Here is a 27,346-nt window from a genome sequence, read left to right as displayed (position 1 = left end):
CATTAAATTTCCAAAGTAATGGGATTATTCTAAATACAATAACGTTTTAGTTTTAAGTATAGCTTTAGGTGAAATTTCAAATCACTCTACTTAGGGTGTTCAAATTTTTTTTAAATATATATGCATAGTTTAAAAAATATATATGCATATGTATGTGCATAACTATGTATTTTTATTATTAATGTTTACAGTTACATTTTTTTTGTCTTGTTTGCACTTTTCGATAATTTGATTATATTGCTATTTCCGATTGAAACAACCTAGAAAAGAAACCAGCAATTTTATACATGCATATTCATAAAACTAGGTTTCATTTTCTCATTATTCAATTAGCATTCTTTATAGTGATTTTGACATTATGTTGATCTCATTATTATTTTAAAATTTGGTATGTAAATGCTTAATGCTTTCGTATACTTAAATTCTAAATTTTAAGCATACGAAATGGCTCTGTTTAAATAGCGATAGAATGAAAAGAAAAACTATCTAGAAATTTTATTTCACTTCCTTTATTAAACCAAATGTAACTTAATATTTATAATACAATCTAGTTTATTATGATTACTTTCAAAATGAAATTTCATTCGTTTTGGAAAAACAAAGGCGTCAGATTTCACCATGCTTTTATTTTTTCACAACAGTTTATATTCACAAAGTCGCAATATAACACACAGATTATTTTTCATCTTTTTATTTTCTCTATTTATTGCACTCTGAGAAAAATTGAATCATTTATCGAATTCCGCAAGTCACTGAGTTATAAAATTTTCGTAATATTTGAGTCTTTCTATTTACTTTGTCTTCAACGTTAACGTTGCATAAGACGTCATTTTTCTATGAAAAAACACGCTAACATTTAGTACATAGGAACAAGAAAATGGCGTCTGTTTTCATGAAGGAACTGACTTTGTTCGTACACTGTAGTTCAAGTGGAAATAGAATATATTTGCTTCCATTTCCGATTACAGATGCGCTCAAGATTCGATTTTTGCAAAGAGTTTTAGCCTGGACGTAACTTCTTTGTACACTTTAAATGTGTCTAAGTCTGACCTCCATCTTCTGAGTTGCAGAAATTTAAAAAAAATATTTAAAACTAAATCATGAATTTAAGCAAAATTTAGTTTTAAACACTGGCAATCGATACTTCAGGGGATGAAATTCATATTCAAAACGGAAATTGTTAGATTTCATTGACTTCTTCATATTAACTTAAGTCACATAAAAAAAAATATTCATCCATCAATGCTGCATTTGTTGCTATTACTACATAGTTTTTTGCGTACTGACCCTGATATCCAAGCACGATTTGATAAAATTAAATAAATAAATGAATTCTATTGGAATGGAACTCTCTCTAGAATTTATAGATTTTTTTTTAAATCTGAAAATTGCCTCGTTAATTTCTATTCTTCCCATCATAAATTAAGGGATCTTTTTACATATATTGAGATAATTAACATTACCTTTTAAGCACATTTGCCTTTTTAATTGTAAACCGGCGGATGCATATATTTATAGGCGGTTATTTTAAAGCAAAAGGGAACTTAAAAATAAAATCGGTGCCAAGTTTTTGAAAAGAAATTTTCATCATCGGACCCATTATTTTATCATCATTCTAACTTTAAGAATTTATGCATAAAATGAAACATTGAACTGATTTTACTGCTGGAATTAGAAATCAGAATCTGATCCACTTTTGCATCGAAATCCAAAGTATTGCACTATCAATGTGAAAAGGTTGATAGTTTGACATTTACTTACGTATCCTTATCAGAACTCGATCAGCTGTACGTGATATTTATTATATGACAAGGACTGTAGGGCTCCCAAAAGATTTGCGAAATCTTAATGTCTTCATGAATTTATGAATAAATTCTCAACGAATCGCAAATCAGATGCCATTGTGTTTTCTTTAATTTGTATCTGAAAATTCTGCCGCTGTTAGTCATTCATTTACATCTTTTTTGGACGAAAATTCAAAATTTATAAATATTGTCAAAAATCATCGCCTATTTGCTATAGAGACCAGCGCGATTCCTTCCAAATAAAAATTAATCATCTTTCAGAATGATTATAATAGCATCATTACAAAATACAGAAAACTGAGAATGTATTTAATAATATTATTTGTTTCATATCTGCATTCAGTTGTGCTGTCCGTTCATGTATAAGATGTTCTTATCAATTCAAATGAAAGCATTTTTTATCTTCTTTTGCCATATGTGGCCATCACTATTTATATTTTTTCTGAATTTCATCCTGTTTGAAATGTTCATTCATATTTGTAGCAAATATTTCAGCAAAAATGTTTGAAACAACAAGCTTATATACAGTTAAAAAAAAAAAAAGATGTTATGTATTTTGTTTTTGACAATTTTGCAAACAGATGACTATGTCTATATTTCTTGTAGCAGAAGTAGAAACTTCTTCCAAATACTTGTGTATTTTCTAGGAATAACTATACTGGTTTGGTATTGTTCAATCATTCCGATCCAAGCGTTTCTAAAGCGTTCGCTCAGACATCGTTACTGTTAGGATTCACAGTGCGATGCCTCAGCGAATAAAAATGACAGCAACGTTAAGGAAATTAGACGTGAGAACTTCGCCTTCGTCGATCAAGCTATGTGAACGATTCGAAATCATGTGCCATTCTCCAATCTTGGGGCAGAAGAAAGCCCCACCGAGGGTGGGGGAGATGTGGTAGCGATGGGGCGGAGCAAGGCTGGTTGATAGTGTTCTCGGATCTTCCTCCGCATTTCTGAGAGATCCCCGGGACCGCCCCCGGTGCTGGAAGATGACTGAAGGAGGGGACTCGGTCGGTTTGCCCCTGGACATGGAGAAAGGTGGCGTCCGAAACTGCACGCACACAAAGGAACTGAAAAGAAAGCACAGATTGAAATGTTTGAACTAGCAGAGATGCCATTTTGAGTATTCTATTTATTTTCATGAAAATTCTTATAAAGTGAAAATTACCGAGATATTTTTTCTTTTCTTAATTTTTTGACCTGCAAATTAACTTTCTAAATATAAGGCCATTCGAAATGTTGAAGCGTTTTTAAGTGATTTTACATTTTAAATTGCCGGAGTCCTGGCATAGGGGTAGCGCGTCTTTTTCAGGATCTGGGCTTCCCAGGTTCAAGTCGCGGTTCGGTCATGGTTGTTCGTCTGTGTTCTATCTGTGAGGTGCGGTAATGTGCCCCCCACCTATCCTGTAAAAAGGGGTTGTACAAGTGAATGTGACGCATGAAGTAGCTACTCGGTTTAAATCGCTGACAGATAACTGTCAGCGGGCTTGTGAAGTGCCATAAATCACAACAACAACATTTTAAATTACTTAATATTTTCACTTTATTGCAGATTTAAAATTAAAAATTTACTAATTTAATACGCGTGCCAGACTTGTTATTGTTTACGAAGGGGTCAATCAAAAATGTTAATAGAAAAGGAATGATTCAAAACCCTTCCTTGGCGAGATGGTCCTGAAGTAACGGACGCATTCTCCTTTAAATATTTTTTTAATACTTCCATCGCTCGTGATATTGCTGAAATTAATCTTTTTTACCTCTTCATTGCCACACAAATATTATTACCACAGCATGAACAGAAAACATTGACAAAAATCAAAATCGAACGTTGCCCTATTTTAGTACTTTATTCATGGCATAGATGCATTAAACATTTATGTATTCTTTTCATATTTTTTAATTTTATGTTTGATATTTTTTCCTCACAGTGATTCTGGGATAAAGTTAAGATTTTATATGGATTTTGATATATTCTTTTTATAGGGATAAATTTAAATACTATGATATAAGATACACATCATAGTATCTAAATTTAAGATTAAAAAAAAATGTAATTTGTAAAAAAAAAAAAAAAAATCGATTTTGAGATTTTGATGACTTTTATGCTTTAGATATGTCTGAGATAAAAAAAAACAACTATCATTTTTGGTCCTGTATTTGTCTACTTGTGTATACAATAACACAAAAGCATTAGTTCGTCTTCTTTGCTGCAAAATTGTAGAGTTTTGATTGATTCATTGAGATTGAAATTCATCAATGTGGAGTCTATATCACAGTTCATTTACGCGAGTGTGAACACGATAATTTTAAAACGCGATAAGCTAGATGCATTTTTATCATTAAACCTGCAAATTAAATAAACCCGCCAAATAGTTGATTTCAGTTCTGTCTTTACATTTGTGAGTAGGTGGGCGTGTCAAATGAAAAACCAGATAGGGAAAATGAAAAAAATTTAAATCTGTATCAATCTGCCAGAGCAAACAAATACATCGTCGATTCTTTTTTCTGTACTAGGAATTTCAAAAGAAACCCAGCCTTACAGCATTCATTTACGCGAGTAAAAGGGAATTTGCTAAAAATCAAATTTAATATAGAAAATTTCAATTTCGCTATCTATTGAAGATTTTATTGGTTTTGAACAAGCAATAACCTAGCATGAATGATAAGTAGATGTTGCAAAATTCATGAAAACATTTGACTAGGTAGTCTGTATCAAAATATAATAGCATTTTTACAATATTTCTTGTCTTACAATCTTTTATATTGAAAATAAAAACCTTTTCAAGGCTGTAATCAAATTCAATGAAAATAAACTATTCACAGAACTTTCTCTCATACTGTCTAATAAAGATGAATTTGACATAAAACGTGTTTTAGACGTATTTCCCCCCAAACGGCTGAAACCAAAATTTGACACAATTGCAATTACAAAATCACATACTAAATTTAATATTTAAGTCGTTGCGTTGCATGTTTCTGGAAGCACAAACCAACAGATGTCAAATAGGCTGTTTGATTATAACATTTGGCAGGTGACTACAATGTAGATATTAACTCTGTATACCGAATTTTATCTATCTAGCTCTCTTCGTTTTGCAGTTATCGTGTATATAAGAATAGCCTTATAGGCATACTTCTTTTGAATAGAATTTGCACCAAATTTGATGGAAATATACAAATTTGGTGTAAAGATCATATACCAAATTTCATTCGTTTAGCTAAGAATATTTTAAAGGTATCTTTATCACAGATAGACAGACGTTTTCTAAAACTGTTTGTTTCGAACTAAAGGAGGTCTAAAACTAGGAGATATGTCACAATCACAAATTCAAATTTTTTTACGTTTACAATAAATCTCTATACTATATAAAGAGAAATGAAAGAGAGTATGAGTATAAGAGAACATGAAAATAATTGAATAAAGAACTGCATATTTATGTGCTCAAAAGTTGCTGTCAAAGATTCAATTAGTGTGTTAAGTTGTGATATCGGTATACCATTTTGTGTGAAATCGTGTTTGTTACTTGCTCACTCGCTACGTGCTTTTTAGAAAAACTTCAAAAGAATAAAAAAGAAAAGCTTTAAAATGCATTAGAAAAATTGCACTTGGTTCATGAATGTTTGCTGAAAGCAGAAACCACACAATGTAAAGTATCTTTTTCATTTGATTTCGTTCATCACAGTTCCAATTCATTCCTTCACAATAGTGATAAAATATTTCGTTTTTATGGCGAAAAACCGGTATTACATGCTATCAAGATGTATTAAGCGTACTATACATTATACATTTTCTCTAATACTAACTTCAAAATAGTTACTTTGAAATAAATTTTTACTTATTAAGGTTATTCATTAAAATTTGAAATATGCGAATTTCCATCTATATCTTTTCACATCAGCCCCCTCGTATTTATTTTTGTTGTATATTGAATCAGAAAATGTCGTGTTAAATAAGGATATAAAAGGTGTTTTACTGGTATATTGCAATAAAAAAAATATATTCTACACTCTTAGAAAATTTTTAAGAACAAAAATAAGAAAAAAAAAAATCAAGATATTTTTAAAAGTGTGCTAAATATTAATACAGGGTGGCCATAAAATAACTTTCCCTGTTTGGGAGCTTCTACAGCTAAAACGAATGAACGAACTAAAACTAAATTTCATATACAGACTGTGGAAGGTACGGGAAGATGAATCCAGCAGAAAAAAAAATGGTATTAAAAGTTGCCGATAGGGGAAATATTAGTGCTTCTATCACGTAAAGATGGCGAAATTTGCATATCGATATAGATTATGTAAAACTCCTAGCGCGTGTATGACATCAGCGCCATGCATTCCTTGTAGAAAGGGAAAAGCAAACGACCTGTTAACAGTTCGTGCTTGACTATTGATGTGTTCTTGACTGTTGTTTGGGATTGATTGTTGATGTGTGCTTAATATGGGCCCTACCTTACCTCAGCATGCTTTACTAGTAAAACTGTTGTACACTAGACAGTGTAGTGCCGTGGCTTCTCTTAAGCAAACCTGCATGTCTTGAAACAGAACATAAGGCTGTTATGAACATCTAAATTGATAGTTTACACGCAGCAGTGGAGAAAGTCATACATCGTACGCAATGTGTGGTACACAGGGAAGGTCAGAATATTAAAAATATTGCACGGCGTCCAGAGGATCCTAATGCTGATGAATAAAAGATTATTTTCTATGAGTTTTATGAATTCACTCGTAACTGTACTCCCACAGCTACTGTATTTCCCCTATCGGCAATTTCTGGTACTCATTTTTTTCTGCGGAATTCATTTTCCCATGCCTTCCACAGTCTATATATGAAATGTGCTTTCATTTCCTTCATTCCTTTAGCTGCAGATATCGCCAAAGAGGGAAAGTTATTTTATGGCTACCCTGTACATAAAAATTCATATGAAAGATTTATGAAATTTGTTATAAATAAAATGGGAACGAACCTTTGATGGGGAAGAATGTTGGCGTGGATGTAGTGTTCGCCAAAGGATGAGAAGTCGCTAACGGGTGAGAAGAGGGAAAACAGAGTGGAGGGAAAGGGAACCTGGGCAGGTCCCCAGACGATGAAGAGGACAGCAATGCCTCTATGCAGTGTTGCCGACTACTTGTTTGACTGCAAAATAAGACAACATTAAAGAAAAGAAGAAAAAGAATCACAGGTATCATCAATTAGCCTAAGAAAATCATATCTTTTCTTGTTTCAGTCATAATAAATATTTATTAAAATACCTATTAAATTATTTCATAATTAAATCCATAAAAAATGTTCATGTAACCTATCTGCATTGTTTTTATACTGCAGTTCTTTATGAGCATTAAAAGAAAATGTCAATTTTCATACAAAATATTTTTATTTATATTTCTATACTTTTAAATTTTGCAAATAGTTAAAATCAAAATAATTTTTTTTGTAAACTTAGAATTTTTTTTAGTATATATATATTGTTAAGAATTTAAAACTTATGCATGTAATTATTGTTTCACATGCATATTCTATTTATTTCTAATCATACATTTTTAAAATTATTTATATTTGTTTTGGATAAATTGATATTTTGGAGTCTTTGTTTGGAGTTACGTTAAATGTATGTCAAGCGCACAAAGAAAAATATCATTTCTATAATTATATGATGGATTATAAAAGCAAGGATTGTTTATCAATGAATACTTGCATGCTTTATGCAGCATGGCTGTATAATATTAGTAAATAATGCTCTGCCTCAACAATAAGATTTTAGGGTACTCAAAGTAACAGAGCAAAGATTTGTCGTTTGTAACCATACACTTTTCGCATTCAAACACCTGGTTTGTTGAGCCATTATAAACCTGAACTTCCTTAAATCTGCTTATTTTATTTGGCATATCGTTTTCTTTTACTTAATTTGATGATGTGCTTGTGCAGATGGGCTGTTATCCTGTCAACAATATTGTTACAAAAAATTTTCTTCTACAACAAATACCGTCAATTAAACGTAATGACGCAGCACATTTAATTGCTATAGTTCAGCAGTTTGTTTGCTGTCTCATCCTCTAATTTCTCTTATTTGTCGGCGACTCCGACTCCTCTCTCACACACACAACTCTTCACGATCCACACAACTTCTTTCCAGCAGATTCAGATTGCCTGTCTTTTATAGTTCCGGAAGGCGGGGCTGGAATCTTCCGACCAATCAGGGCGTACCTGGCTGTATCTCGGGTCTTAGTGGATGGATCGTGAAAGTTCTCGAACTTTCCAATAGTATCCATTTAGTCGCCAAACTCGCCAAATTCGGGGCCAAGTCGCCAAATGGTCGCCAAGCTCTCAGGTCATTTACGCAGCAGCTGCTCAGCACAGATCTTACAATGGTCTTTCCCACGATGACACCACCCATGCCGGGTAGCAAAATTACAGATTTGTAACAATATTTTGGATATGATTATAACAGATTAACTAATGAAAATTGTAGTGAAAAATTTCAAGTACAATTGACAAAGTGCTTTAGAAATTAAAGAAGAGATTACTACTTGAAGTCCACATTAGATATAAATATATAGTAACATTAAACGTTTTATTTACTTAAAATGCGATCTTCTCTATACATTAAGTTCATAAACCCTAAACAAATTAAAATCGGTTTAAAACAAACAGTGGTCCTCTAACAGAAAAAATAAATTATATCACACAAACTTGGAACATAAACCGAGAAGTTTAGAACCCAAAAATTAATTTCTATTTCTTCGTACATATAAGTAATAATTTAAATAAAAGAATAATATATAAATTGGGATTGTGAATTTTAAAAATTCACAATCACAAATTTCCAGGATAACCTGTATGGAATAAATCTGTATAGTGTCATAAGAAATTAATCTATAATCTTTTTAGTCCATTTTAAAAACTTGGGATATTAATTTTTTTTATTTAAATAATTATTTTATGCATTTTAGTTTTGTGAATGTAAAATTTTGTACTAACTATTTTAACACATCGATTTTAAATCAACTTTTCAATGAATTACACCCGATGACAGAATTTGTAATAAAAAAGCGAGTTAATATAACGTCATCTAGTTGTGAGCTATGTTTAAAGGTTCAAGTCTCTTTTTCGTCAGGAAATTAGTTTGAAATCTATTGCAAAATTTGTTCCGAACAAATAAGAAAGCGAGTTAATAGAGTAAGTTAAAAATTCCCTGTCGCTAGATGCCAATGCAGCGTAACAGACATTACTTGACAATTATAGGTATATTTATGCCTGGTAAAGATTCTCTGTTGTGCTTTCCTGCTTTGAATATCAAATCCTATTTCCCATTGCAAATATGACTGGCTTATTTGTGCTTAGTCTGCCTTTGAAGTTTATCATCCACCTTTCGAGACATTCTATATACAGGGTGGTTATAATTAAAGTTACACTTTGAAATGGTTGTAAAAGGAAAACTACTGAACCAAATGTTATCAAATCTGGTAATAATTTAAAAGAGGACATGAGAATTTCTTTTCTGTCACCTATTCCGTTCAAAAACTCACCACCAAGGGAGACATGGCGCTATATGCAATATTGTCAAACAAAATAGTACATAAAGACATCTGTTTAAAATGTGTTTAATCCTTTCTGAAACGTGCTTGCAAAGCATGTTCAATGTGTGTTATCTCAAAAAGCATTGCTTATGGTGGTATAGTCCACCTCAGTATTGTTGGCGCTCGACGGTTGAGTCGAAAACATCGAATTAGCAGGAAATGGGGAGGGCCATAAAAGCAAGCCGCAAATCAAGGTTTCCATAGTTGGCGCATTAGCGGGGGGATTTGTCTCAAGCATTCAGCTAATTATTTTTTCAGCTTCTATGATACGATATTTGTGAAAATAAAAAGTCGTGGCGAATGAAATAATACTACAGTTATATGGCTGAATCAATCATTTATCTTATGATTTAATTAATTAATTATCATATGATTAAGTTAATTCAGCATTACTATAATCAATCAAGATAGCTGGTATTTGCATATGCAGTTTCAGACTTTATATAGATTCCCAGGAACTTAGTGAGAGGAGGGGATGAGGGGTGACACCGCTCCCCCTAGATTTGGCTTCAAATCGGTAATATTTGAAAGGAACTCGAACGTGATATTTTATTCTGAAATATCGATGACATCTAGATAAATACGATTACATTGTTAAGAGAAAACAGTAAAATACTCGAGTATTCCGTGAAATAATCAACTACTTCCTCCCGAAAAGTAATTCAAGGTTTTAAAAAAAATGTGTTGCAACATTATTGAAATAATTTAATCGAAAGAAAAAGCTGTTGCTTCTCTGATTTTTAGAAAAATCTTTATTGCCTTATATAATAAAATTCAATATTATTTAATCAAGTTTTACATTAGCCAGATGAAATTTCATGTTATTACGCATTAGCTTTCAAACCAAATCATTTTTTCAGAGATATTTTTGTCTTAATTCTATCAAAAACAAAGAATTTCTAATTTGAATATTAACAATCTATACTATTTAAGCATCAAAAATATTTAAGCATCATAAGAACCGTCAACAGAGAAAGCTATATATACTGAAAAACCAGGATGCAAATCATGCAAAAAAAAAAAAAAAAAAGAAGAAGAAGAAGAAGCCACAAAGCTGATGAATGTTCAATTTTACGGTGTTCTAGTCGAAACACCGGTCGCTTCTGCAGCTCTTTTGATCCGTTGACAAAGTGGGATACTTAATTCGTTTTAAGAACATTCATTTTCAAAATACCTCAAAACATTCATAATTATTTTTCTTTCTTTGGAAACAATGCGATTCCCAGGCATTATGGCACTGATATTTAGATGGATTTAGATTAGAAATATAAGAAGTCGGAAAAGCACCAATAAACGCAAGGCACTCGCAAAGCCAATCGTAAACAAATAATGACGCTTCACGAAGGAAACTTCTTTCGCCAACGCATGATTATAGCAACCTTGGATCGTCTTGTTTCCAACCCGTTTTGAAGTGGACTCGTCTGAAGTCGAACGCCAACAATCGTGAGGTGGACTATAATCCAAACAATTTGGGGGAACTGAAAGATGTGATAACCGACAAGTGCGTAACCTTCCTCCTAATATTCTAAGACTACTATTGAGAATTCAGGAATGCGATGTAACTTGGTTTCAGAATATTGAACATGCCTTATTTCAGGAACGATTAACACCATTTCTTCCCTGGTTGTGAATTTTTGATTTTTTTTTGATGGAGGGAAAGAAGTTCTTATAACTTCCTTCAAACTATTATCAAGTTTGATAACATTTGGTCGAGTAGTTTTCCTTTTATGACCATTTTAAAGTGGAACTTTAATTAAAACCACCCTGTATTTTAATAGCTTGTTGTTATTTAATTTTAGTGTTTATGATTATCATTTTTTTTTTTTTTTTTTTTTTGCAAACGATAGAGAAAGAAATAAAATTAGTGGTACTTTCTATTGAGATTTTTTTTTCTATAGTGCTTAGTTTTTATATGTTGCTAAATCAAATTCAAGCCTTGTGTTAAAAGATAGGCAAAGTAGTATCTGATTAGAGTGGACGCAGATTTCAAGGTGGTTCCAAAGGTTTCAAAATTATTTTTTGGTTAAATTATTTCCAAGGCAATTGAATTTTCTGCTTCTGTTCGATTCACCTAGCTTCTGTTACAACAACCCAGAGTTCAAACATTAAAATGAAGTATAATGTACAATACAATTTTGCATAATTGTATATATTGCTCTTAATTTTTTCACGTTTTTGGAATCGTTGATCTATATGCTTTGCTTTTGATAAGTCAACAACTCTAGATTCTTTATATTAAAATATATACGCTGGTTCGGGAATTTTTAAAGTAATTTTTTCATTTTTTAAAAAATCACTTCTCTGTCCTTTTGAACTCGAGACCTATAAACCAGCTCTTATGGAAGTAACCCCGATAAAAGGTTTAATAGAATTTATGATTTTAAAACTACTTATAAAGTGATTGAATTAAATTCGGTAAAAATATTTTATTTTATTAGATTGGGGATAGAAATTTTATTGGGAATAGAAATTGCTTTTGTCCATCACTGTGTACGGCCAAGTGTTGCACCTGTGATTCACACCTCTTACCTAACAGTACTGAAACATCTATCTAATTAGATGACCTTTCTGTACTACAGATAAGAGATAGCAAAGGAGGCGGTCGTCTAATTAGATGAGCGGTCGGAATATCAGGCTTGAGATGTGTGAGCGTATTAAAAGCGCTGCATAGAAATGTTAAAGTTCTTACCAGTCTCTGAGGGTAGGCCAGAGCGGAGGCGGGACGAGGCGCGCCGGTCTGAGGGTGGGGAAGTAGTCCTTGTAGAGGGCAGGCGAAGGGGAAAAAGCTCCCGACGTGCGCAGCTTCAGCGGCTCCACTTCCTCCAGCTTGTTGTCTTCACTGCTCGAATCGGGTTTCATATTCAGCTCCTCGTGGATACTCGAAGTGGAAAGCGCTATCTGCTTCTCATTCGAAGGAATCTGCAATGAAATCATTGATTGCAAATGAATAGTTAGCCAGGAAGCACAGTCTGTTGCATAATATTGTACGATATTATATATAATACAATAATCAATAAAATTATATTGTATTGCAGATATTAATCAATGTCATACAATATTTGTGTGCTAACTGAGGTATGACGAATGCAGTATCTTGAATGAAAAGTTAATGTTGATAAAAGAAAATAATTCTGGAATTTTCAAATGCTGTATTTCAAGTACATTATAAGACGCTGTCTTAGTTTGGGATTGATCCATGAAAATATAAAAAGTAAATTGTGTAGGATTTTTTTTTTTTTTTTTTTTTTTTGCCAAATGCAATTGAGGAAATTTTAAATGATGAAACTGGATGATTATTTATCACAAAAAATCATGATTTTGGAAAACATCGATCAATCCTTCAGGAACAATATAATATTTGAAATATGTTTCAAATAATGCTCCATTTTTTTTTCTTCGAATTCGAAAATTTAATTCATAAAAATTAGATACCTGAAAATCGTTGCAGTTTATTTCGAGAGATTAAATGCACTGTAACATTTTGTTTCATCTCTTGCATTTTAAATATCATATTAATGAAATTTTTTTTTAAAAGTAAGCTTTTCTAAAGAAACTTTAGGTGAAAGTCTTTCATAGAAACTTTTCCCTATTTTCATGACTGTCTAAAGAATTGGAATATCTTGATGTTTGATATTTTTTTCTTTAAACTTTAAAAAAAAATATTGTGTATTTTAATTAAATATTCTCTGAGTCTCTTACTGAATTTCAGCAATTTATTTAAAAATATGTAATATGATTGTTGAAAAGATTGCATCATTTTTCCTTTGAATTCCAACATTTTTTTTCAAATGAAGCATTTTTTTTAACTCAGTTAAATTTGATTTAAAATTTTTCAAACGTTGTTTCTCAATTCTTAATTTAAAAAATTCTAATTGCATTCATTTAAAATTTTGGAGACATAATTAACACACAAAATATTATTTGTTTGCAAAATTATGAAATTAAAGGAATAAAAAGTTAAAGATTATTAGTTACATTTATATATATTCACGAATGATTTAAAAATTTAATAAAAACACATTTCTTTTTCTTTTTATCAATTAAAATTTTAATCAAATAAAAATTTTATATAATTGCAAAAAATTATGGAATTTTATGTAAACGGGATTTTAAAAAAATTGAAACTTTTAAAGAGTTATACTTCCTGTTATGGTACAAAATTTTTTCTTAAACTATGGCTCTCTGTATAGTATGGTTATGCATGTGAAGTATAAAAGAAGCTACAGCATATTTTCGATTCAAAATACGACAGAGAAAATAACTAGTTAATTTTTAATTCAAAACATTTCACTTACGTTTATCAAATACCTGGGTGACAATAAATTTTGTTTTCTTTACCATCCCTTTGTCGGGTCTATTGACATTATTTGATATTTTGAATTGAAAATGAATGAGATACGACTAGAAAACAGAGAAAAACGCTTCGTATAGTTTTTACAGTTTTCAAGAGAAAAATTTATTATGAAATTAAAGTGAAAACTCCTGGTATTATTATACTTTTGATTCTGAAATTGGGGACTAGCGTTACATTTACACTCCTAGAAACGTCCCAAGAAGATATAAAAGACCTTATTTTAAAGACCTTATTTTATTGGAAAGACAAATATCCTTATATTTTCAAACTGTTCAGCTCTTTGAAAAAATCCGGCAATGAAAAAGAAAAACTGAAAGAGAGAATTGAAAAAGTTCAGTGTGAATGCGAAGAAGCGTTAAACGGTTTGATTCCAGTTTCGAAATATACATTGTATAAGAGTGTTCCTAAAGAAGACAAATTTTAATATTTCACACAGCGGTGGAATCCAGCCTCGATTCTTTCTTTGTAAATCTTTGGGTACAATGAGAGTTGTATTCAAATATTTACTAATTCAAATTTGTATAAGAGGCATGCTGTCGAAATGATTAAGAAAAATACTGTTAAAAGTTGTTTGAAAATATGTATTCCAACGTTTACGATGACCTAGAAACACAGACAAGAGGTCTAAACAGCCTAGAACGAAAAAAAGAAGAATATGTTTAGGTACTTTTCCGTTATTATGGCACTAGTGGTCCCACAGTTAAAATAGTGTTGTTATTGCTACCAGATATCGGTGATAGTAAGGAGTATGAATAGTACTCAGATATTGATGTCAAAATTTGACGTAGAAGTGCTGGTGGTATGTTAGTGGAAAAATATATAGATTTCTGGAGTCTCTTTGTGAAGTCACATTTGCTAAAAGAAATATTACTTGCTTGAAAAAAAACAACAGAATTTCGAATACAGTTTTTTAGCTGAAAATCAATTACTCAACTCAGTTTTTAATTCAATGAATTTTCTAAAACAAAAACTGAAAACTGGATGATGAAGATGATCGAACTAGCCTGATGAATTTACGATTCCAGCACGAATAAGAAACGCGGTTATTAAAATGAATAATTATTTTTTTATCTTTTGAAGTAAAAAGTAATCTTCATAAGATTGTTTTGCAATTACGAATACTTTATATGATGAAAAGGATTTTGCAACTCCCAAATTTATGTATTTTTTTCTGAATTTTTCCAAAAAAGTCAAACGAACCAAGCTTTGAATTTTCGTGACGTGAATGTTATTGAACAGGCGTTTATTTTTAGTGAAGATTTTGAGCATTTTAGTGAAGCATTTTGAGTAGCGACTAGAAATTGATGTAGAAATGATTTGGGCTCATTGCATTTTGGTGGGCTTTCTAATGGCTAATGAGGGTGAGAATGGCTAATTTTTAATAAGTATAGAGAAGTTACCGAGAATAGGAAAAGTTTAGGGACTTTTAAAATATTTATAATTAATATAGAAGTTGATAATATTTTTTCAATTAAAAATTATAATCTTATTACTGATATAAAACTAGAATAATAAATATTCTAGTTATTACAGGAATACCTGGACACCTATACCAACTAGAATAATAAATAGCCACCAAATGATTTCCTGAGTAAAAGGCCTAATTTAACAATTTGATTGCTGACAATATTAATAAACTTCAAAAGATAAGACTTTTTGCTGACATAGAGAAAGCTCTTTTTTTTACAGTTAGGAATATAGCAGACTCTTTCGAATCCGAAGATCGTTGCGCCAACATTCGTATTTACGCATTTGTTGATAAAGTTATTTGATGGTGAAACATTCTTTTCTGTTAAAATTTGAAATATTCAGGATTTTTCTGTTTAATATGCTCCTACTGAAGCTCTTAACATGATATTTATCTTTCTAACACATCGTTTCTTACTTGTAGAAAAATGTATCATTGTATAATTATTTATTTCTATATGATTCTGAATATGCTCCACAGTCCGATAAATGTCCGGTACTTTGTACATCAAATTAGAACGAGTCTACTATAGTTCCTAAAAGCTGGGATTTTTTAAGATTTTATTTTTCATTGGAAAATGAAAGAATTATTTAAGCCAGTATAATAGCCTTAAGTCCATTTTGTTTTTCAGCTTCTCCTTCGCATTAGTTTAATAATATGCCATTTGAATTTAACCAATTGATTAGAAATTAAAATTTCCTTTTAACATTGACAGCTGTGTCGCTTGGATTTCAAATGTTGCTGAATTAGAGCATTTCGTTGCAACAACAAAAGGTATTAAGCTGCGAGGATCTTAAATTTAAAAAAAATTGGGAAGGTAATAACTATAATACTGTCTTTAATAGTAGTAATATTACGGAATAATTAGTAATTTTGTGGGATTTTGCTAACAATACTTTAAAATGCAGTTCAAGTTCGGATTATTTTATAAAAGAACAAACGTTCACAAAGAGACTTAGAGCAATGAACTGAGTATGTAAATGTCACTGAGTATGCTCAGTCGAAAAGATATAGCTTTGCTCTTTTGCAGATTGAAATTTGATTTTCTAATGCTTTAAATAATTAAATGCTACATTTTGAATAGTTAGACATGCAATATGTTTCGTGTATTTATTATTATTTTATTTATCTGTATTTTGCTTTGATACTGTTTCAAGAATCGATCATTCAAAGTTCAATGCATTCTTTGGTGAAATCAATGCAAAATCACATTTCTTCATCAAAAGGTATCGTGCAATCAGATTGCAGAAGAAGCAAAACACTTTAACTTGATTTGTTAATGGTCACCAGTAAGAAAATTTATCTTTGTCATTCCTTGTAATACCTAAAAAATGTACATTACGATATGATCGCCATACTGTAAATTTTCAAACGATAGCTCTTTATGTGAAAATCCAGAAAACTTCATTTGTGATTTCTTCAAATAAAATTAGACATTTCTTAAGCGAAATTTCGTCTTTTACTAGTATCGAAAAAAATTAGCCATTTGGCAAACATTTTAAAATTGGCGAATTTTTACAGAGTTTGGCGACGATTTCACCGAAATTTTGTCTAATTCTAGTTGTAATCTTAGGTCTAACCCATGTTTGCGATCGATGGATATTTTAACGAGTGATTTGATCATTATTGAACTTGAATTTTTGTTCAATAACAATAGTATAAGAGATATATTCTTGTATGATCTAGAATGTATCAATGTTCTACATACTTTCTTGCTGTCATCCTTGTCCTGGCATCTCCATCCACACTCCGAGTCTCCACATAGAACAGTTGGGGTTTGATCCTTTTGGCCTTCGGGATTGCTGTCTTCTGAGTCTGAGGGTGGACCCAGGGGCTGAAGTACGCCCTTCTCGCCTTCCATTAAGGGGCGTTGTTTCTCTTCTCGTTCCTTACGAAGACGTTCCGCTTTACGCCATTTGGCTCGACGGTTCTGAAACCATACCTAAGAATAGAAAACACATAGAAGGAAAATGTTTAACCATTTTGAACAAACAGTTTCAGTTTTGCAGTCTTCAAATTTTGAATCGCGCTTTTCCATTGTTGCATAAAATTTGAAATGTTGCTTATATATATATAATATATAATAGTGAATATTTAACTAAGAAATGTAGCTTATATATTTTATATAGTTAGTTAACAATCTGTATAAAATATATGCTTATAATTTCTTAACGATTGATTTGTATTATTACATATTTTGTCAGTTTCTCCAATGAAGAAACTTATATTCATTATTTATGTTAGTATGAGTATGATGTTCATTATCGAAAATAACAAAAGATTTAATGTTTTAAATAATTTTTATAAACAGTTAAATGACATACAAAGTATTTGTAACAAGCAAAACAATTACATTAATGAAAAAATAACGAAGAATGTCTGCCTTTTACACAAATTAAATAATCAGGCGTCATATTGGAAACATCGAACAACGTCAAAGTCTTCGAATTATCTCTTGCCGATCGAGTTGGCTGCGAATTGAGCGGGAAATTGTAAGCACCATGACGTCACTCCGCATCTTGCCATCGTGAAAAACTTAAATCTTACCCTACAGTTATGCATAACATTGATACAAAATTTCTCAGAATTTACTTATATTCATTAAGTGCAAAGAATGCTGCTAGGTGGGGATGGAAGTTTTACATTCCTGACATGTTCGTTAAAGTCGATAAAGGGATCACAAAGATTTCTAGATAGAGGAATATGCTATCGTGTTATCATTTTTATCGTTATAGTTTTATCATTTTTTCTGAATGACTGCATAAAAATTCAGCCGTTTTAAATTTTCTCAACAGTATATTAATTGAATCAATATAAAATATATCTCTTTATATAAAATTATATATATATATTTAAAAAATTGGTAATTAGGTGATAATTAAAGCGAACATCTGTTTATTGCTTTTTCTTAAATTGTTCAAACTACAACTGTTTCAAGAGAATACCTGAAAAATAGAGGAAATTTCTTAAAGTATTGTACTTCTATTCTCACGGAAATTAAATTTAAAAATATCTTTAAATAAGTAGTTTAAGGAATAAATAATTTTTTTTAATCAGTAGCAAAATAACCGATTTAAACTTCATAATAGAATTTCAAATTTTTTTCTTTTACATATTGAGAGAAATCCCGCTGAAATTTTAATATATCGTAGCAAAAAGGTGAAAATCATAGGAAGCATGCATTGTAAGAAATAGCTTAACTAATTTAGAAAAAACAAAAAACAAAATGTGTTCCGTTGAATGGCAGTTTCGAAGGAAAATTGGAAACAAACGGCTCTACAAAAACGAAATTACAATGTTTTTCTTTTCTTTTTTTCACAAATATTCTCTAATAAAAGTTTTTTATTGTTTTCTGTGTGGATTAATTCTGAAAAATAGTGTTTTTTTTAACTTCCGGTCTAGAAAACGCTGCATTTAGCAATGGAAATGGAGCATTTAACAATTCAATTTCTATTGTAGCAATTACTGCTAGAGTGAAATTGTTTCTTCGTATTCTAAATATGCTTTTTCTTATAATAAAAAAGTAAAAAACAAAACAAAGCAGACCAATATTTTTGATAAGATTGAAATTTTAAATCAATTTGATAAAATAAAAAAAAATCAATAATAAATAATATTGAATATTTATTATTTTTATAAAATGAATTTTAATGCAAAATTATAAAAATTAAATTACTAACATCTTAAGAACACCTCTCTTGGAAAGGAAACAGTAACATTTAATGACTAAAAATTTCGTGTTATTTTCAAACAGAATCTAAAAACGTCAATGAGGGGAGCGAGTAAAAATAAAAAATTAAAGGCGGGCAAGTAGGCTTCCATTGAAAAACTCTCTCCTCCTCCACCAAAATTGTTTAACGGGATGGAATGAAGTGCAATACCACCCCTGCACTTAGCGAAGTCAAAGGAGAGGGTGGATTAGGCGGAATAAAAGTTGTGTATTTAACACCATCGAGGCGCTAATCCGATGTTGTCCCCCTTCCCTTGAACTATCGAGCAAGGCTTTGGTCACAACAAAATACTCCTGTAATTGTAGCCGACGATATAAACTCGGGGTTCTGGCGGTTCGGGGGATAGTTCAATAATTTCATCCGCATTTGCTTTGATTTCTGTTGTTGAATAGAATGCTTAATGAAACAAAATAATGGTTTAATTTCTGTCTGAGTAAGATTTTTCGAATTTTTTTCCCCACCAAGGACTCCTAATAAGATGAGGATTTTTTTTTCGAAAAGAACTATTTTTTTTTTTTTTGCAGAATTTTACCATTTTTTTTCAATGGGAAAAGAAAAATAATACAAAAATTAAATACAATTGAGGATAAATAAAAAAAGATATCCTTTTCAAAAGAGTTCGTGAGGATACAAGGTGATTTTATTGACATTATTATTATTATAATTATTTTATATAAGAAAATCTACTAAGATAAAGTATTGTATTCGCCAAAGAATTTGGCCTTAAAATATATTTTCGCCATTTAGATGTCCCTAAGAATGAAAAACACATTCTTGAAAGTATAACTTTTTATTTGTGATCCCATTAACTTAAAATGCATCGAGATTCAGTTATGAAATTTGCCGTGAATTGTTTTCACAATTTTTCAGATGTCTATCTGATTTTAGAAGGAAGCCATCAGCAGGAAGTCTGTCGATTCATCTGCCAATATCTAAGTGAACAAAATAAGTCACAAATGCAAAAAACTCTCTATATGAAAGGCTAATGTACAATACACGGCTTTTATTATGTACTGCCGAATGGCAACAGTCAAATGCAAACAAATCACTATAGAGCATTTCAGACCATTTTATTGATCGGGGTTGTACCTGACTAAATTTAGTGGTTCGCTTATTAATGAAGCTTAAAATATGATTAGAAATGCACCGAATAAGTTTCAGCAAAATTCTTTGTTCACTCAGAGGAAAGAAGATTTTAAAAAATTAAAGGAAATGCGTGAAACATTTAATCCGTAAATAGACGCTACCATTTTTAGACGTATAATCGCTGTGACTTAATTATGATAATTGATCAGCAAATCTTCTGAAACCATTATCATAAAAATGGTTTTTGTATCATATTTTAGAAATAAAAAGAAACCCTTTGTAATGATATCAATTTCATTCTTGGCTTATGTTTTCGTTATTTTTAATAATTTCTTTAATGTAATTCACAATTTGTAACAATTTTTGATATTGATTCAAGGATTTAATTCAAATTCATTCATCAGAACACACAGTAGCGTGTTCTGATGAATGAATTTGATTTAATTTAAAATTAAAATTTAAAAAAAGCACGGGCATTAACTTCTAAACAGTATTTCCACTTCCGCTTCATTTCTTAATACATACATTCTTTAATTTCCATGCATTATAATTTGTATTATTTATTCAGTTAAATTCCGGTTTTCTAGTATTGTCAAATAGCAAGGTGAAATTTAAAACATATACGTGTTCCATATTAACATTTGACAATACAAAAGTTAATAATGTGGGCGGGAAAGCTGGTCTTCTGAGACGACAAATTTAAATAAAAGATGCTAAGCATAAGGATTCATCTTTAGACTGGCTGATCTGCATGAAATTTTGGACCGAATTGATGGATAGAAAGATATCCAAAATCTATGCTGTTTTTTTTTCATTTTACTAATATACGACGCAAAATATGCCATATTATTTTAATGCACGAGAAAATTAAGAAAACAAATTTCTGATTATTTCACGTTACAAGAAAATTTGTAACGAAATTGTGACTTTCTGTGTCCCACAACCGTCTTTCATATCACTATAAGAATTTGGTACCTTCTATTTCTAGAGTTTGTGAGAAAAAAAATTGTTTTATCTAATGAGTGCTATGACTCTGAGAAAGTATTTTGGAGCAAGGCTTCTTCAATTATCTACTTCAATCTCAAATACAACCGCGCATCCGATTTAAGGAACTCGAAATATTGATAATGTACATTGGAGCCAATTTTTACAACTACCATTAATTAAATGATTCAGGAGGTTGTCGTGTTAACAGATTTCCCAAATATGTATATTTTATTTCCTTTATATATATGTATATTTTGTTTCCTTTCCGTTCTTTTTGCTTTTTAAATCCATTCAGCCCATTCAAGCAAATAATTTTGGAAATCCAAAATCATCTGGAGAAATATCTAAAGCCTCTGAACAAATCGAATCCAACGGAATAGCACGTATTATATATATATATATATATATATATATATATATATATATAATGATATTTTAACTCTAATTTCAATTTAATAAGTTTTCAAGATTTTATCTTAATTTAGCCCATAGTAACTTCATTCTAAAATATTCTCTTATTTCGTGATAAAATTCCACTGTCTCTGCTTAATTAATTCAAGAGAAGCTTTGTTAAATAGCTGAATCAGCTAAAAGTCTAACTTTCCAACACTCCGCGTAAAGAGACAAAATACCGCTGACGATACAAATTCTTTTTTAAAATCTCCCTGTGTTTCCTCTACCTCTTCAACGCGTGTAACGAAAATCCCCCTCGAAATCTCATTATATATTAGTACTATGAAGAAATATTTTCCCTATCGATTTCTCTGGTTATATAAGACCAAGGATAAAATGTCCAAGAGCTTTTCCCTCATTCCTTTTCTGTGTCGTTCTGTGTGCTCATCGCTTGTACATATGCCTGCTTCTTCAAAATGAAATAAAACGACGTCACGAAATTAAAAGTATCTTCACTGTCTTCAAACTGCACGCTGCTTAAATAAAATAATGTTACATATATATTTATAATATTCATAATTATATATATATATATATATATATATATATATATATATATATATATATATATCTTCATTTTGTTTATCTTTTACTAAAATTTTATTGATCTATTAGACTTTTTTTTATTAACGTACATAAAAAATATTTCATAATATGTGGACTTTGCTTTTATGATCTTTTATTTGGTTATATTATATTTATTATTTATTAACATTGTATGTTAATTTATTATTCTTCTGATTTTTCTGTACTCATTTATATTTATTATTCGCCATTTTATCAAAATTTAATTGTAAATTTTAATTACAGTGCATTTTATTCGATAATATTTTACATTAATTTTGCTAAATAGGTTCTCTTTTTTGTATTTGTTCTAAACTCTGCAGGTTGGTGGTTAAAAAAAAGTAAATTTCTGTGTTCAGTGTGTCTAATTTTCTAAGGGATATCTGATTTTCTGTAAATTCCAGATTCGTTTCAGCCATTGCAATGAGTGACAGCTTTGATTTACGATAAAGGGGAAACATGCTACATGTCATTATGTACTGTCAGAACGTATTATCTAATGCGAAAAATGGGTAAATTATCAAAGAGCAGCTTTTTAAGACCTCGAAATTTATTTTGTGGAGTAATTTAATTTAATGCTACATTTTTATTTACAAGAACTTATTTGTATTAAAATCAAGTATCATTTAATGTTAAGAAAATTTTTTATTTGGGTAATTTTTTTTTATATTTTTAAATTCTCTTTCAGATCAGTATGGTTCATTTCTTTCTTGAAGTCAACAATCCTGGTAAGCTTCGTATTTGCAATTTGCCAAATCATTTGTATTCTCAATTCTTTGTTTACTGGAAGTCAACTACCCTGATAAACTTTGTATTAGAATGTTTAAATTGTTTTAAAAAGTCTTTTAATATGTTTGCAATTCTTTTAAAAAAATTTTTAAAATTTAATTTTTTTGGTGCAAGATTACTCATTTCTCCTTAAGACACAATTACAATTTAATGGTTATGCCATTTCCGTTTGTCAAGATATTTGCTATTTCATTTATATAGAATAGAAATTAAATGAAATGAAAATGGTATGAAATGTAGTTTTAGAACTTGGGAAAGGGAAAGAAACGAAAGAGGGTCGCTGCTGGATTTAATCCAGCCCTTCGTCTAGTATTTCCGAAAGATTTCATTTGTTCATTTTCCATAAGAACACATGAAAGAGAGAAATTAATTTTCAAGATAGTAGTTGTAATAGAACTGTATATTTAAAACGAAAATCAGTTTTTTCATGTTATTCTTGCTATGGATGATTATAAACATATTTTACAAAATACACATTTCCCCACCCAAGTTTGAAGGCATTCATTGCATTTGAATTTTCCTCTTTCACCATTAATTTCAGTTACAAAAAGGTCAAAACTACTCCCGTTTAAAATATAACTCGTCATGGGATTGTGGCTATAATGACCACACAGTCATTTCTGTACCCTCGATCAGTTTATTTATTTGGCAACTTCTCATTCCCAAACAGGAGGTTCTACCTGAATGGATAGCATTGTCGAATATTGTTGTCGATGTATAAAGATAATAAATTATGAATGTGGCATTTATTGTCTTATTAAATCATGACTCATAATAAAAGGTGATAAGTGCATGTCTGGGCAATATGTTTGTGTAAGGGAAAACCGTAAACCATCAAGTTTAATACAGATATAAAGAAGGAAGCTAGAAATATAAAACTTGGAAACATTTCTTCTGAATTTTAAATACATTTTCAATCAATCAAATACTAAGCAAAATGTTGATAAACTTCGAAAACATTCGAGCAGAAAAACATTTTTAGACTATTTTAAAATTTAAGCTTCTAACTTTTAAAATTCTTCTCTATATTTCGTATATGAGACAGTAAAAACTATCTGGCAACTAGTAGTGCATAGAAAACCTACAAAGTAGATTTTAAAGGAAAGCGGGAAGCAGTTTTTATTTCTAATTGCTTTAATTTGATTTTTCATATTATATTAAAATATGAACTGAGTCCTTTAGAAAATAGTTTTCAAAATTAATATGTAACATAGCCTGGTTCTTTTAAATTTTCTTCTTAATTATCAGTGCACTTCATGGTAATGAACTATTAAAAAGCACAATAGAAAAGTTGACGGAAGCCAACTAAGTATAATTACAACCTGGTAATGTATAAAGCCTGGTAAACCTGGTAAAGTATAATAACAACCTGGTAATAACCATTTTAACAGAGAACATAAAAGAAGTTGTCGTTGTTACGTATGGCCCTTGCCATAGACAAGCCCACTGACGAAGTCACCGATTTAAGCAGAGTTTGTGCAGTAGCTTCTGAGGGTAAAGATTCTTGAGCATCCGAGGACAGAAGTCTGACTTCTAGCTCATACAAAGATGACATTCATATGCACAACCTCTTTTTACAGAAAAGGGAGGCGGGGGGGGGGGGGGGCTCTCCAACACACCTCACAGATGGAACACATGGTAAAGAACAATCATGCCCGAACTAGGACTCGAACTCGGGGCGCCCAGATCACGGGAAAGACGCGTCTCTTGGCCAGGACACCGGTCATAAACGAAGTGATGATGGATAGAGGTCTATGAATGAATTTAATCTCAGAAACACTTCAACTCAAAGTCTTTTTAAGATCTTTCATTTGGTCAGAAATTTTGAATCAACTCTTTTTCCTTTAAGAAAAAAAAAAAAAAAAAAGAACTCTTTTAAAGAAGTTTGTATCTATCTAAACTCATTTTAATACATGATAACATGTAATTTACTCCGTCTAGAGTTCTCATAAAACAATAATTTAATTATATTGCGGCAATTGATTTGAAAATGCTAATATATACATATATATAGCAAACTTTTAAAAATTCATACTATAAATTTTAGATATTCTTCATTTGAAAAACCGAAACAAAAATTTAATACAAATAAAAAGTTTTGGTGCCAAAGCACTATCATACCACATTTATTAGGATATCGCGATCATGTACAAAAGGATAAACAATCAAGATGACAAAGAAATATCATCCGGTTGGTTTATTTAACTTTAGATTTATAGTTGTCGTATGCACAGGAATAAGTAAAAGGACAAAATCTCATTGATGAAATAGCTTCAAAATTCAAAACAGATCTGCAGTTTTGATCTAAAAACCACATACAAAACTTCATTTGTTTAGACCATTTCGTGTTTTAGTTGATACGTTCGCGAACAAACCAACAAAAGGATATAATTCTCAAAGTAATTTTTTTTCATTCCTTGAAATCTACAACATAGAAATTGATCTAAAAAATTCCATCATCGAGCATTATTTTCAAGTCGAATATTTTGATTATTAGATACTCTAGCTTACAGTATTTCGCATGCGAGGAAGCAAAAAAAAATCTTTTATTTTGCACCAAGATCTATTTGATCTTGATTTATGGAGCTCTTATGCAGATGGATAAATTCTTATTACCGGAATTCTTTCAAAATTAAAAACAAATCTACAAATTTCACCTCAAGCCACATACAAAATTTCATTCTTGTAGCTCATTTCATGTTTCAGTTATCAAATTAATGGACAAACCAATGGAAAAAAATAATTCACAAAATGATTGTTTTTTTCAGACTAAGGGAAATCTGCAACATAAAATTTTATCGAAAAATTATTATAATTGAGAATCATCTTCCTGTCGAATATTTTGACTGTTAGATATTCTAAAGTTCAGAAAAGAGAAAGTAAGAAAAGTTCGATTTTTCGTATACGAGGAATTTTTTGAGTTCAGGGAGATCGAAAACGTGGAGATTCGTCAAAATCTCGAATTCGAATTTTTTAACGATTACAATACTATCTTCAATACTTCCCATAACACAATTATCGATTACAATACTTTCTATACTTCATATACGAGAAAATAAGAGATTAAATTCTTTTATTATTCTTTCACCAAGTTCTATATTACTGCCTGTGAAATTTCAATTGAAAATGACGCTTTATCTCTATATAATGAAACCGGGACTTAAAATAAAATTCATAACTTAGTGTACTTTACCCTCCGCTCAGGTAAGAGTGTTGATTGAAATCTCGTTTCAGATTGCGCATTGGATTTAACGACGGAGGGCGAGGAGGGGAGAACTCCTCGGGGAACCGGTGGGGTCTGCGGTGCGGAAAGGCAAACGGACAGACGAATAAATCACGTCGACCCCTCTGCCATCCCTAGGAGATCCCCGAGTTGTCGTAGCGGAACTTCGAGTTCGACGAGCACTGTCCACGTGGGGGTTGTCGTCTTGGATTTAGAATATTTAAAATAATGAGACTGACTCGCGCGTCGCTCCCCATTCAGATGATGATGTGCTTATCTGTTTACATTAATCCAACCTCGGAGTGATTAGAGTTTGCATCTGATTCTTGAGGCTAATGGGGGAAGAGACAAATGCAATCATTTTAAATATTGATTTCTGTTATTTGATGCGATGCCATTGGCATTTGATGCTTTTGCTCAAATTTGGTTTGGTTGCAGTGACTGAAACAAGTTTCGTAAATCTGGGTAAAACGGTGACATTTATTAGGAAATATCTATATGAATTTTTATTGGAAGTATCGACTATGTATGTGAAACGGTCTGAAAGGAAGAAATGCCTTTCAAAGGAAAATTAGAATTTTATAGTGGTAGAAAGTTTCAGAAATGTACATAATGTTAATCTTCTCATAAAATCATGCGAAATATTTTCAATTTAATTAAAAAAATTTTTGCAGCATTCATTAGTATGGTATTTAGATTTAACGAATTGCCTGCAAATGATACAATTTTGTACGTTTAATTAATTATATGAGAAAGATCATTTATCATTTTTTCTGATAAAGATTGAATGAATTAAAAAGAGTTTATCCTTGAAAAAAATTCTTAAAAAAAAGTATTTAAAATTATATAAAAAATACGTTTTTCTATTGTTTATAATAAAATTATTGGCAATTTTAGAATCTAAGTTAGAAATTATAATAGTTTCTTTGAATCAATAAAATATAATTCTTGAATTTCTCTATTTTAATATACTGCTTAGCATAAAAGAAAAAATGAACAAATTATTTTTATTTACGATTGTTGGCAAGCGTTTGGTCTTCAAACGCAACAACATTTAAAATTTCTCATGTCATATCCTTTACTCCTTTTCATTTAATAGGTTTATGAAAAGCATAATGCTTATTGCTAAATGCTTTAAAATGCTCCATGGTTTGAAAAGTTCCATCTGTAAACTAATTTGGCTGCGAAACTCTGAACAATTCACTTTTATTTTCTCATTATTTGATTTATCATTTTTAGTGAATTTGTTTTTCTTCCTTTAACTTAAAAGGAAAGTAAGAAAGTAAGTTCGAATTTTTACAAAACTGCAAT

At 30.6% G+C, this 27,346-nt stretch overlaps 1 protein-coding gene across 1 annotated transcript in view; it reads right to left on the bottom strand.

Moving 5' to 3' along the window:
• Positions 1–2,419: 2,419 nt before the first annotated feature.
• The window catches only part of LOC129962363 (homeobox protein OTX1 A-like), a 56,849-nt gene continuing 31,922 nt past the window's right edge, over positions 2,420–27,346 (bottom strand). Inside the window, exons 5-8 of the mRNA XM_056076113.1 lie at positions 16,911–17,144; positions 12,070–12,299; positions 6,770–6,939; positions 2,420–2,875 (exon numbers count right to left, since the gene is read on the bottom strand). Coding sequence (XP_055932088.1) covers positions 2,640–2,875; positions 6,770–6,939; positions 12,070–12,299; positions 16,911–17,144 — 870 coding nt within the window. The 3' untranslated portion in view covers positions 2,420–2,639. The remainder of the gene's footprint in view (positions 2,876–6,769; positions 6,940–12,069; positions 12,300–16,910; positions 17,145–27,346) is intronic.

Source organism: Argiope bruennichi, chromosome 1, assembly GCF_947563725.1.
Source record: "Argiope bruennichi chromosome 1, qqArgBrue1.1, whole genome shotgun sequence".
In the NCBI taxonomy this organism is placed as follows: Eukaryota; Metazoa; Arthropoda; class Arachnida; order Araneae; family Araneidae; genus Argiope; species Argiope bruennichi.
The sequence above is the reverse complement of the archived record's forward strand: the minus strand, read 5'-3'. Positions and strand labels throughout refer to the sequence as shown.